This window comes from Chrysoperla carnea, chromosome 2 (genome assembly GCF_905475395.1).
Source record: "Chrysoperla carnea chromosome 2, inChrCarn1.1, whole genome shotgun sequence".
NCBI lineage: Eukaryota > Metazoa > Arthropoda > Insecta > Neuroptera > Chrysopidae > Chrysoperla > Chrysoperla carnea.
Window position 1 is genome coordinate 49,761,126 of NC_058338.1, and position 14,503 is coordinate 49,775,628.

Genomic DNA, 14,503 nt, shown 5'->3' on the forward strand with positions numbered 1-14,503 from the left:
TTTCCACACTTTTTTCCGGCTTATTAATTGTATTATGGTATTTTAGAGACTGAATTTTGCAAAAAAACTATTCTTTATTCCCTAGCTAATAGCGCTAGACTTAGCAAATTGCTGACAAAGTTCAGATTTCTCAAATTATTTTATAAAAAAACGTTACGAAACATCTATATATGCGTTATTTATTTCTCTCGAAGGTTAAAGTTTTTGTAAATTCTAAGTGTTGTTATTAGTATTTCGCGTGTTTTTGCAATCTTGTTTTACATTAGTATAATGCATATTGCCTATAAAATTTATTTAACATTAATTTTTTTTATAACACAAAACTTTTCTAAGAAATTTATTTTTTATTTTACCCTCGAGTACTTTTTACATGAAAAACTATCAAAATTTTCATTAAAAAAATTGTTTTAATTTAATGTTTTCTTTTTTCAGATAAGGTAGCAATAAAAATAATTGATAAAAGTAAATTGGATAATAAAACACGTAAAATGCTTGCACGTGAAATAGCAACAATGGAAGCTGTACATCATCCAAATATTATTCGGTAAAATAACAACAAAATAATTTTAATAGTAATAATTTATGTATTTACGCAAAAGGATGTTACTTATTTTTAGATTATTTGAAGTTGTGGAAACCTACACAAAAATACATCTAGTCACTGAATATGCAAAAGGTGGAGAGTTATTTAATAAAATATCGTCGGAAGGAAAAATTCATGAAACTGAAGCGAAAATTGTTTTTACACAAGTTGTTTTAGCTGTTAATTACATGGTGCGTTTAACTTATGATGCTTAATAAAAGCTGTTAATGAAAATGTCTGACTAAGTGGACAATAAATATAATGAGTAAAAAAAAAGAGAGACAATCCAGGAATGAATTGTATAAGCAGCAACGTTGTACAATTTACTTGTGTGCTGTGCAGCGTTTCTAGATATACTGCACTAATACAACTATTATTTGGAGAACTATATTTTCCTATCTTTCTAAGTTATCACGTTCTTTCTTACGCCGATAGAAATATCTTAAAAAACATTAGAGAAGGCTATAAAATATTTTATTTCAATTAAGATTGATCGAATTGAAGACACTCAAACGTAGCAAAATTGAAACCTATATGATTTCATTCGTTGCGATTTTTGTTGTTAATATCTTTTATTCCTCTTTTTTAACTTGCCAATAGTATAGGAAGTTATTGTAAATGGTCTGATTTTCGAAATCGAAACTTTCAACATATCTTTTCGTTTCATGGGTAGGACAAGATTATACACCAATTTGAAGAAGAAGTATGTGCGCGTACATCCGTAGAAATTTTTTCGTCGTCAATATCGCGCGAATCAAAAATAATATCGACTTCGTTGAGGTGTCGATCGGATCGTTTGGATGGCAATATATTCCAAAATGATATCGACTTCGCTGAGATGTCGATCGAAGCGTATTAACGGCAATAGATATGAGAAACAAGAATTTCATATTATGCGGTCCAATCGTTTCGAATCAGTCGAGTTTTTTTTCATTTTTTGGTGATCAATATCACAGGAACAAAAAATGATATTGACTTCGTTGAGGTGACGATCGAAGCGTATTAACGACAATATGATCCGAAAAGAATTTCATAATATTCGGTCGAGTTTTTATTTATTTTAAATATCACTATTTATTATATCACTATCTATTGAAGTCAATTATTTATTTAAACTACTTATAAAAAAAAAAAAAACAAGCAATTCACTGAAAGTTTCTATCCTGCCCGTACTTCCTTAATTATTACTTAAAAATACTTCTTAAACTAGTAGTAAAATAATAATAAGGTAATAAACGAATAATTTGGAAAATGGATCCAAAAAAGTTTCCAAAATCGCACTCTTATTTGCCCTTTCCTGAAATTTGCTAAAAATCCAAGTAAATTAAAAATGACTTTAAAACTTGTAATGTTAAAGTTGGATTGTTTATTATTATTTTTATTCTTATAATTTCAGCATAGTAAAGGTTTCATTCATCGTGATATCAAAGCCGAAAATGTATTTTATGCTGGTCCAAATTATGTTAAATTAGGTGATTTTGGTTTTAGCACAAAATTATTAAAAGGTTAGTAGAATTGACATTACAGTTTGTTAAAGATAATCAATTTGTTTCAAAAAAAATTTCTCATCATTCATATTTTCCATTTTAAACCTGGAATAGTGTTTAAGAATGAATACATTCCTTTAAAATTAAGTGCGCTCTATCGAATTATGATATTTTCCATTTGTTCACTCTATTTTCGTTTGGATATTCAGTTGGTGCATAGCCCTTATAGTTTTTAGAATTGATATATTTTTTTGATTTGATAAATTCGTTTTTTAGGTCCCGATGAACATTTGAACACATTTTGTGGATCACCGCCATACGCAGCGCCTGAGTTATTTCGTGACCAACATTACATTGGACGTTCCGTAGATACATGGGCCTTAGGTGTATTACTTTATTTTGTAGTAACCGGTGCAATGCCATTTCGTGCAAACACGGTTGTCAAATTAAAAGACTGTATATTAAATGGTAAATATGATATCCCATCAAATGTGTCACCATTATGCGCTTACATCATTGAAAACACACTGAAACAAACACCTAGTTCGCGAATGGCATTATCTGATATACTCAAATCAGATTGGTTAGCCAATGTGGATACATCATTATACATCGTACCTTTTCAAAAATTTGTTATTGAACCAACGGACACACAAGATTTAACACAATTAAATCCAATTGAAGCTAAAGCTCGAAAAAAATTAGAAACTTATGGTATTACAACAAAATTATTATGTGATAACGTAGCATTAAGTAGTAAAAGTTCTGTGATTGGAGTGTATCGTATTATTATACATCGTTTTCAACAAGCACTGTTTGAAGCGAGTCGTGAACGTAAAGAGAGTATGGCGAATAAATGTGATAAAAAACATGGACGAAAAAATTCTAATGTTAAAAATAAAATGTCTATGACATGTATATTATTGTAAAAATATTGGATCAATTATTTATGAATTTTAACTGTACAGTGTTAATATTATATTGAAAGGTTTTATTTGTGTTGGACTAAGCTGTGATTTAACTGTGACGCAAAAACAACGAGAAATGTTATTTGTTAATATTGTTATCGTTTTGGAAACTTGATAAATATTTTTTTTAAATAATGAACTATTTTCTTGTAAAAAAAAAACCAACAATTAATAGGTAGACGGCAGCTTCTTCACGAGAGGGGTGGTACAAATATTTATACGAATTCATAAATACCTATTCATTAATAAATTACATTAACAAAGTGATTACTTAATACTCTAGGGTGCGGCATATTTTGATTTTTTTTAACTATCGATTATTTTGCCGCAGAGAGCTCTAAGTATAATTTCCGGTGAACGAAATGAGTCAATATAAGCTCAATTAATGTTGGGAAATATTTACAACTTGTTATTGAAAGTGTTGAAAAGTTCAATATTTACACCAACAAAACGTCATTTATCGAGACATGAAAAGTATAACTGAAAGTTACAGAAAAAGGTTTACTCTAAAAAATAAAGTGGAAATCATTAGGAAAAATATGTTGCATTTGTTTTTAATATACATTTTAAAAATGGGCCAAGTACATTTAGTCCAAGCATAAAATGGTTCCGCCATATGGCCTAAGAGAATTAGATCAAAAAAGAAAAATTTTATCGGATTTATTATATATCCTCAGATGGGTCTATAAAAATATAGATAAAAAGTTTCAAATAACTTTTCTTCTCATTTGAATATTTCACAAAATGTAAGTTCTCAAAATATTTAACTATTTGTAGTTGTCCCCGCGTTGCCTCTAGTTAACATATCATATTCGAAATAATTTTCGTTTAAAATGTTTCTCGAGTACTATTATCGACATATTTTTCAGATTTTTAAATCACATGGATTAAAACTAAGGGGGGCCACTCAAATCTCAATCGATTCAAAATAAACACCGCTGAATGAATATTTTATTTTCAAGAATAAATAAAACTTTGATGGGGTCAAATTTGGCGAATGTAGGCGAATGTAGTATATTGATCTATGATATTTGTGACGCTTTTGATTTTAAATTCGGTTACTACTGAAGTTCGTTTCTGGGATGTGCCTTATCATTGTGTAAATTTTAAAAAATGTTAACGACCATTATTCAAAACGAATTCTTGATACGATTAGATCAAACCAGTAATATCGAAGGAATTTAATAAGCATCATTTGATTTTTAAGCGACCTTGAAATGGAAATTTTCTGTAATTGGGATTTTAAAAGTAATTCATCATAAACCTATTCTAATTTTTTTAAACAAAATGGGCCATAGAATTTCGCCCTCAACACATAATTTTTTATCCTAATCTAAAGAGAATTGTAATAGCGACACATCTGTGAGTGTACTGAGTCGCGTTGTCTCTTATCTTCGTCTGAACAATGTCAAACAATGATAGTTTTAATGTCATGTGTATATTATATTCATAAAAATATAATATTGTCTTTATTACGCTTGACGCTGGCTTTGAGTGTTCAATTAGGGTTCCACTTAGCTGAAAAAGTTATGTCAGGCGTAGAGTGTCAGCGTTAAATTATCATTAATATCGAAAGTTGATATCTCAGGGTATAAATACTAAAAAACAACTTTGTGTCCACCTTTTGACATATACAATCACAATATACATAGGACGTTAAAGCTACCATACCAATGCCAATTTCCAAAAACGCAATATTGTATTGCGCAATTGTAATGTTTAAAAATAAATGATTAAAAGATCATAGACGTTTTAATGAGCCACTTTCGCTTGATATTTGAGCTGAACGTGTCTGCTTAAAGTTAACCTTAACCATACAACAAGTAAAAGAGTAGAAACATTCAGAAACGCCAAGCAATCGTGGCTATTATACTTAAGAAAAGAGTTACCAAATTACCCGGTAATTTTTGCACGGAATGTTAAAAAATAACTTTAAATCTTAATTAATACATCAGAAAAATAAATATTGATGATGAATGTGATAAAATATTTATATGTAAATTTTTATATATAATAAACCACAAACCTACATCTAAAGAATTTTGTGATTGCCTCATCGACCAGACTTTCTCTCCTTTTCTATCTATTTTATTAAGTATTGTATATCCACTTTTTAGTTGTTCTTAGAGGAAGAACATCGAATAATGAATCGAAAATCGTTTTATCGGAATTATCAAGTTTTTGACCAAAGGAATTCCGTTTTATTAAATGCCCTACTACATTTTCCATTTGTTATTCGATAACATCTGGACCAAATAAAATATAACGCCTACTACCGAAAATTTTCTTTTGTACGTAGTTGTCCAACAAGACACAAAGAACAAATTTACAAAGTCTCAACGGTGAGGTAATTATAAAATTTGGTAAGCATGAGCTTGTGATCTTTAACAAGTGGTTTAAATTTTACATTAAAATTTTGGAAGAATTTAAATTAGAATACCACATATCATAGATTTACTAGAATTTTGAAGATTCGTAATAACCAAAAAGGCATATCCTTTCAAAATATTCTTTTTTCTAAATAAAGGATACGATGGCAATCAGGTAAGCCATAATTAATTTGTTTAAAGTTAAATCCGGTACCTTTATAAATAGAAAAATCCCGCCAAGGCTAAAAATCAAATAAAAAGATTTGAAACTTACCGATAAATTTAAATCTGATGCAGTTTCGTTAGGTACAACAGGTACGTATACCCTAACTTTGGACCAAATGTTGACAGCGCATATTTTATAGTTGGGGTACTTAATAATGGGAAAATTTATTATCATTCTTTCTAACACAGCTCCGGTACTACATAGGCCGCCTAATAATCTGTATACAAATATCATCCGTTACCAATGCTTTTAATATTTGCCAAATGTTGTTTACATTAAAAAAAAAAATGGTTCATTTAAAAAAAAATTGGTTAATTATTTTCAATTAATCAAAAATAATAATAAAAAAAAATATGGCAAATGTTAGTGGAGATTATCATAGGCCTAAATCAGATTATACCCCTCGTCGTATGCTATTTAGTGAGAAAGAAATTGATCCTGAAGCATTATTTGATGATAGCAAAATTGGAGATGCAACAGTTTGTGAAGAATGTAGAAGACCGCCATTGGATAATTATCGTGGTGCATACTATGAGAATTTAACAGAAGATCAAGTTTATATAAAAAATTTTATTATTTTTTTCTTATTCATATGTGTACTAAGTTTAAAGCTATTTATACTATATTTCATTGTAACAGCTTTAATTAGGTCAGAATCAATGTATAAGTAATGGACTATATTTGATTGTGTAGTGAATTTTCTTCCAGAAAATTCCAGAAACCACTTCATTGAGATATATCGTTATAACAATTATAGTTTAATATTCAAAACAAAATAGATCTTGTTTCAATGTAAAGATAAGGACAAACTTTGAATATTTAATACTATTCAAAGAGGATGTTTTTAAATTTAATAAACTCTACCATAACATTATCTGTTGAAAATACAGTATAATAAATATATTTAAAAAAAACTCTACCGTTTTCTACTTTTTGTAGAAACAAAACGGAAACATTGGTTCTATTAAGAAATAGAAAATTTTAAAAGCAATCGCAATATCTATCTTATAATATCTTTTTGTATAATTACTTAGAAAACTATTTAGAATATGTTTCGACTTTTAGATATAAAAATATAGCCAAAGCATATTTGTATTTAACGCAGCTTTCATAGATAGTTAAGGGTAGTTTAGGAACTATTTAAGTGTTACAAAAATATGTTATAATTTTACAAAAAAACAAAAACACCTAGAATTTAAAAATAAACCAAATATACTCCAAAGATTATTAATATAATAAAATGATATGAATATTAATATTTTATGAATGATTTGTGTTAAGTTACTGCCAACAGGGATCAACTAGAAAAATTGTGAAAGTATATTTTATAATTCATGTAAAAAATATTGTTATTTTTAATTAAAAATAATAAACGATATAATATTTATTGAATTTGAGATCTTTTCATATTGACACTCAATCCATTATTATACAGAAGGAATTTTAGGTATATTAAGAATCGATGCAACTAAGAAATCGATTAATGTAAGGAAATTTCTACTAAACATTAAAAAAATACCAAACATTCTTTGAATTTTCCAAAGATTCCAGGATTATTTTGAATTTTGTTTAGCTTCATGGTTTTTGCTAGTTAGCAACGACTTCAGGAATATTTACAAACTAGCTTGATACCCGCTAGCTTCATTGGACTTAAAAGTTAAAACCACCGCCTTATAGCCTGCGCTTCTCTTGAGCTCACTTATCCCTCTTCCATAACACTCAAAGGGATTGTTTTACACAGTTAAAATATATGCACAGTTTTCAATTTTTTAAAGTGTAAAATAGTCATAAATTCATTGTGAATCCATTATCGAGGAAAGCTTTGTGGTTTAGTGATCTTTGGCCTTTTTTGTTCCTATAACCAAAGGTTATAGTCTGCTCTATTATTTTAGAGCTGGTGCTTTTTTCAATCTCGCCTTGAGCTATATTATGAATTAAAACAATAAAAAATCATAGCAATTTTCAAATTTTTTATTTACGACTAGAGACACATTTGTCTAAAACTTTACGTGAGTTAACAAAAAGAAAATATAATTTTTTACAAATTAAGGTACAAAACAAATATTATTAGAGTACTTATTTCATATTTCCGTATGGTTAGTTTTATCCAGAGACAGGTTAAATATAACTACGCCTCTAGTTTTATCACAATTATGTTGTCATTTCATAAATATACCTAACTATGTAAATAAATAAATTCCTTACAATTGGCTAGGAAGACCACCTGTTCGAGTATCTGAATGTACATCAGAGTTATCGCCAAGTAGCAAAATGCTATTTATTCCATCATATGGTTCGGATAAACTAGTTAAATTACCAATTGTATTTAAGTATGTCATCACTTCTTCAGTAAAATTTGGTATAAAATGTTCTGTTAAAAAAAATTGTAAGTTAAATTTATAATTATTATTATAAGCAAGCTTTAATTAATATACTACTCTACAAAAAAATGGCGGACTTAAGTGAAAAATATTTTTTTTTACATACCTTCAATACCAATTTCTTTTTCACCTAAAATTCTAAATCGTGACGCTTCTATACTATCAGTAATATTTTTATCAGCGATTAATAATTCTGAAAGAATTTGCACAGCCAACGAGGCATCACCAGTACCAAATATTATACGTTTACCACAAATAAATTTTGAATCGGTCACTATAACAGGCATAAACGACGTTTCTAAATCACCAGTTACCACCGGTGCATTATCTGTTATATAACCCGCTAGGCTCATATGACTCGAACCTAACATACCATTTAATCCCCTAAAAAAAATTGAAACTATATTAGGTAATAAACGCTCAATAGGCAACAGAAAAATTACCTCGTACAAAAGAAGTGCAAAAAATACTGCTAATTTTGAATTTACGATTGGCCCAACGAAAAATAATGACGAGTGTAGTGATAGATAATAATGACGAGTAGTGATAGATATCGTGGGTGATTTTTATTATAAAAATTAAATGATAAAATACTCACGTTACAATTGACACATAATTATCTTGCATATCTGTGACAGTGACGACGGAAGCCGTAACTTCATATAAACGTTTTGTAATATTTAATTCAGCATAAGTATTTAAAATAATTTCAGCTAAACGATATGTATATTCTGGTTTTGTGGTATCATCTTTTGTAAAATTATATTTTTTTATATTATTTAAAGTTGTCAATAAGACAGGCCCAATGGTTGGTGAATTTGGTACATATACATTGTAATTTGCAAATGTTGAATTGATTGCATATTCTTTACTGGGCTTATTACTTGATTCAAGTAAATTTTCAAATTCTGAAAACAATAAAAATTATTCTTCTGATTTTATTCTACTGGATTGAAATTGAATAGAATGAGAAAAACAGAATTTTCAATTTAATCCGAATAATTTTGAATTTGTTTTTCGTTTTGTAGTTAACCAATCAAAAAATAACTTAAACAAAAGTTGCAGAGTTTGATGGGAGACATCATGTTCTGACATCAGAATAGACCCAGAGTTTTTCGGGTTTCTTTATAATAGCCAATTTAAATCCTAAACGGTAAGAGATAGAATAACACTTTAAATTAGAAAGTTGATCCTTAGTTTTTATATCTAAACCATTTTTTTAAAAACACAGTTTTTATCTAGACCATTTTTTTCGAAAATTGTCATCTTAAGGAGGAAATACAACTTCAACGTCATTATTGCATTTAATCGAAAAAAACAGGCTAACTGCGAAAAATGCTTTGGCCAAAATTTGTCAAAGGCAATAGAGGACATTCGTCTGTGTCCATGACTTAAACCTATAATTATCGATAACCTTTAAGCTTATTTTCTTTTGATTAAATGCAATAATGACATAATTTTAAGTCGCATTTCCTCCGAAAGCAGGCGATTTTCGAAACAATGGTTTAGATGAAAAATGTTAGTTTTTTATGAGAATCAACTTTCTAATTTAAAGTGTTATTCTATCTTTCACCATTTAGGATTCAAATCAGTTATTTAAGAAACCCAAAGAACTAGGACCAATCTGATGTCAGAACATGATGACCCCCATTAAACTCAGCAACTTTTGTTTAAACTATTTTTTGATTGATTCGCCACAAAACGTGGTATTAGCCATTATAGATTAAAATGACGCATCATGTATGTGATCTGAACGAAAATGACACGTTTTCATAATTCAACGTAAGTTGTTGGGTACTCACGTATCGTAAAATATTCTTATATCTAGAAATTTAACATACGGATTTGTAAAAGTACTTACGATCAGCTGTAATATTAGAATAAACTTCTAAAGTGTATGCCAATGTTGTTAGTTCCATGCGTTGCCCAGGTTGTGGTGTTCCATACAAATCAAACGCCCTAGACATTTCGATTGCTGTTGATAATGTCTTTTGTACAATAAATCCATTTCGAGCTAAATTCACCGAAGGTCTCACAATAACTACCCACGGCAATTTGCCATATAAACGATGAGCAAAGCCTAAACCAATGATGAGTCTTGGCAAAGTAGTTGTGTCCAATTGAATTGTTGGTCCAAAATCGATGACTTCAGGTAATGAGCGTGTTCTATGGTTGTATGTCATAAAAATCCCACCACTGTGTAGAAAATAAATTTTAGTTATAATGAAAAATTGTTTTGGTTTTAAAATGCAATAAAAACCGTACGCTGCAAGTCCTGTGGTGTGCGGATTTACTACTGCCATACAAATGGTAGCGGCTACAGCTGCATCTACAGCATTTCCACCTTTTTTTAATATAAGAGTTCCAATTGAAGAACATTCTGCATTATCCGTAACTACATTTCCATGTGGTAGAATCTTCAAAAGATATTCTGTTTTAAAATTTGACTTGCAGTTCTTAGACCAAGTTTAAAGAGACGGTCATTCGAAAACCATCAGTGAACAAACTCCGATTAAAATATAATTGCCGATCATATTTTGTGTACATGTGGGTAGCTTTCGAATGAGCGCCTCTTGGACTTTGAATTTACCTGATGTGCCCCATAATATATTTGTAACATTAATAAAAATGTTACAGAAATAGATATTGTTGTGAAAACTGTATACACTAATCCAATTCCAGTTAAACAATCTGCATTTCGATAATGTAAACACTTCCAGAAACTGTATGATTTGGCTCCGGTACGTTTTAGTGGTACATCTTCTCTTAGTTCCTCAACTGCAAAAAGATAAAAATAAAATTATGTCGTTATGATCGTCACAGGCCAAACTCTCTCCCACCTCAAATACCTAATATTAAGGGCTTTATAAGTGGAAAACGAATTTTTCGATGTGTTGTCTTTGTAAAAAGTTCGGATTTTTTCTCATGAAAGTGAACAATAAAAAATATTTCGATCTTTTTCAAGAAAAAAGGTAGAAAAAGAGGTTCCTAAATATTTCACTTAATTTGTCTTAAGAACTATTCTAATGCACGTTAGACGCATCGTGGGATCAGAGCCCTATTGGTGTCAATAAAATCCAAATAAAAAAAAACTTATTGGTATAGCCAAAAGCTATATATTGATCTGTATTTTGTACTGTACCTATTTCTAATCTCTAATTTTTTAATTTCACACCAATGGATTATTTTCTAAGAAAACACAAACCACAAACATTAGACCACTTGGAAGTCTATATCTACCTTGTTATTGTATTGCTCGATAAAAATGTTTAAAATTGAATTTTAAGGTGTATTCGCTCACTAATATTAATATATGAAAATACATATATTAATATTTCATATTAATATATGAAAATATAATATTCCTCTTTTTTGAATACATTATCAGAAAATAACATGGGTTGTATTTTATTTTATTTTAAAAAAAATAGGGTTCCGCACCGAAAATTTTAAACCCATAAAATCATGAACAAAAGAGGAGATAAGTGAAGGCAAGAGATGAGAAAGCTATAAGGCGGTATTCTTTGTTTTAAAGTTGAAATTTCCCAGCGAAACGAGTGGATAACTGCTAGTACCTGTTTTTAAAAAACCCTGCAAATCATTACACTAGAACTTCTGAAAGGGCAAAACTAAAAGGACTTTTTTATAGAATTTTTTTTTTTTTATACTTTTTTTGTTTTAAAATGATCGTAATAGTCAAATAATGTTTTTAATGTTAAGTTATTTATTTATTTTATTTAAGGTCGCTTTTAACGTCTAGGTCATTAGCGACCGCAGAGACTTATACATTATTTACATGTGTTATTATTAATACAAAATGGGTTCATATAATTAAGTCATTGTCCTTAATAAACTTGAAGAGACTCGGGAAATATTTGGGATCATTGATATCCTTGGCTTCCGAGGGTAATCCATTTTTGTTTCTTTGATGCTGGTATCCCTGACATTGTGAAAGAACGTGATTCACCGATATTACTGCGTTGCAGTGTTGGCATCGGTTTGGGTTACTTTTGGTTATGAGATGAATGTGGCTCATGTTCGTGTGTCCAATCCGTAATCTAATGATTGTACAATATTTTTGGCGGTCAAGGGTTGGTAGCTTGTTGAAAATATTATCGCGTATTGCATGGAGCTTAGTCGGTAAAAGTTGTAGCCATTTTTGGTTCCAGTGTTGCATTATTACATTTGTTAAGTTCTTTGTTTATAGGATTTTTATGATTCGAACGAAATTCTTTTTTGTTTTAAAGTTTCAGGTCAAAGGAATTTAAGGAAGGATTGGGTACAGGGAACTTAGAGGGGATTAGTTAAAGGGGTCTGAATATGTTGACAAGTCAAATGAGTTTAAGCGAACGGGCAACGGCTAGTTTAATACATTTTTTCTACTTAAATTTAGTTGCCCCACTTTCATAAATCATACGTTAATGATTGTTTGCACAAAGAAATGATTTCAATTCATGATTAGTAGGTATTTAATAATTTATTTTCAATTCAATGTGTAAATGCCAAAAATTAAAAAATATATGTATAGGAATTTATTAATGATTTTTGTGTAACATTCTTTTAAAATTAGTTTACCATTTAGATTAGAAAGTAAGTACCTAATACACATTCAAAATATGGTATTATACATTTCTTAATTTATTAAATAATAAATATCCAGGTGATTAATAAGACATTTAATAATTTCATTTGATTGACTTAGTTTTTATTTTCGAAATTTTTTTCGAATTTACTTATATAGTAGACGACTCTAATAGCGTAATAAGAGATGGTAAAAAAGGAAAATTTTCTACTTCTCTGTGTTACCTAAACTTATTCAATTTTCTATATAAAAACGTAACAATAAAAAAACGAATCGCGCAAATCCGGTGATAATAAATAGTATTTAGTTAAGGTTTGTAAGGTGATGAAATTTTCACGTCTCTAGTGTCTTTGATTTCGATTATTGTTATTGAATCATTTATGTGTTTTTACTCGACTGTCAAGGGGTGGTTATGTTTTTCGCGCGTATCTTGAATGTATGTATACATATTTGTTGGTAAATTTCTCTATTACCTAGTATCTTCCAAACGGCTTAACGGATTTCAATATTTAAGGTTTCATTATATTTGTCTCAAAAACTCAAGTGTTCTTAGATGTGTTTGAAAAAATAAAACAAAATGGCGTATTTTTGGAGCGATATAATAATACGTTAATAAAAAAAACTAAAAAATCTTTGATGGTGGAAGCGCAAATAACATTCCATAATGTTAATAAATAATAGTTTAAAAACTTAAAAAACACGCTTTTGTGACTAGTCGAACTAAAAAGTAGAAAGTAAATTTATAGGGTTTAAAAAAGCAAGAAAACGGGCTTTTGTAAATCTAAAGAGTAGAAAATAATTTCTATAAGTTAAAAAAAAAAGAGTGATTAAGAAAAAGATCATTTTGGTAAATGTTTACTAATCTCACTTTTGGTAAAAATGGCCCAATAGGTGGACATTATCATGATGGATACCATCAAAGGGTAAACGCAAGGTCCAAAAAAATTGCAGACCCATGCTAACTCGATCCCATCAAAGTATAGTTAACCCCCGGATCACACAGTGGACGTTATCACAGGATGAATGCAAGGGACCATTTTTAACAAAAGTAAGATTTCAAAACATTGCCATCATTTTATCACAAAAAAGTATAGGTTGCTTTTTAACATATTATTTTAATGAATTTACTTTTACCACTATCTGACAATAAAATATTTACAATAATCGAAATCACCCCACGCTTTTTTACTATAAAATGATTTATTTCTTAATTCTATTTTTTTTTTTTTTTTTTTTAATTTATAGTAAATACTTGTTATAGTTTAGCTAGTCAAAAAAGCGTGTCTCTTTAGTTTGTTTAAAATATTAAATAGTTCATTTAATCAAAGACACACACTCCGTTGTTTCAAACTCGTCAAAATGAGTTCACGGGTGAACTACCGTCACTTAAATGGCACAACAATTACAGTGGAAAAATAAATACGTCGCAAACAAAATATCACAAATAATGATGAGAATCCAAAAAGTAGAATAAATAAAAATTTGGCACACACCTGAGCCACTAATACTGTTATTCGTGGAGGCCATGTTTTTTTATATTTTCTTGTTAATTTCACAAACTACATATTGTTTTTTATTTCCTCAAACTCAACAAAACATTACCACACTTGATTATTACTTATACTTACAACTTCTTTAAAATTCAATAGCATACTGACTCATGTTACAAGACTTGTGTATATGAGAGCGGTATTATGGTATTATTAAATATGACGGTATTTATTAACTTCCTGATAGAAAGCCCAAGAATATTGTCAAACAAAAGATCTAAATTAAAAATTTTATAAAATGCTTATCCTTACATTTTACATTTTACATTAGTACTCAGATATTGTTACCTTATATTCAACTTTGATGATAAATTTTGTTATAACTTCGTGATAATTTCAACCTTAAATCTAAAATTG

At 29.1% G+C, this 14,503-nt stretch overlaps 2 protein-coding genes across 2 annotated transcripts in view; one reads left to right on the plus strand and one right to left on the minus strand.

Annotated features, from left to right (window-relative positions):
* The window catches only part of LOC123293730 (serine/threonine-protein kinase NIM1-like), a 54,797-nt gene extending 48,481 nt beyond the window's left edge, over positions 1-6,316 (plus strand). The window contains exons 6-9 of the mRNA XM_044874633.1: positions 433-544; positions 618-774; positions 1,980-2,088; positions 2,347-6,316. Coding sequence (XP_044730568.1) covers positions 433-544; positions 618-774; positions 1,980-2,088; positions 2,347-2,999 — 1,031 coding nt within the window. The 3' untranslated portion in view covers positions 3,000-6,316. The remainder of the gene's footprint in view (positions 1-432; positions 545-617; positions 775-1,979; positions 2,089-2,346) is intronic.
* Positions 6,317-7,670: 1,354 nt separating this feature from the next.
* Positions 7,671-14,227, minus strand: LOC123293729 (glutathione hydrolase 7-like). Its single transcript, XM_044874632.1, has 7 exons — positions 14,090-14,227; positions 10,605-10,792; positions 10,280-10,431; positions 9,876-10,210; positions 8,613-8,922; positions 8,121-8,398; positions 7,671-8,004 (listed from the first exon to the last, which is right to left on the minus strand). Exons 1-7 carry the CDS (start codon positions 14,121-14,123, stop codon positions 7,835-7,837), a joined length of 1,467 nt encoding a protein of 488 aa, XP_044730567.1. The 5' UTR covers positions 14,124-14,227; the 3' UTR covers positions 7,671-7,834.
* Positions 14,228-14,503: the final 276 nt, after the last annotated feature.

Bases quoted from the DNA above. Each gene is read 5' to 3' on its own strand.
- LOC123293729 (XM_044874632.1), bottom strand. From the start codon at position 14,123: ATGGCCTCCACGAATAACAGTATTAGTGGCTCAG. The intron at 10,211-10,279 runs GTACGGTTTTTA...TTTTCTACACAG, and splicing joins CACACCACAGGACTTGCAGC to TGGTGGGATTTTTATGACAT. The intron at 8,399-8,612 runs GTGAGTATTTTA...AATTTTTTTTAG, and splicing joins AATTATGTGTCAATTGTAAC to GGGATTAAATGGTATGTTAG.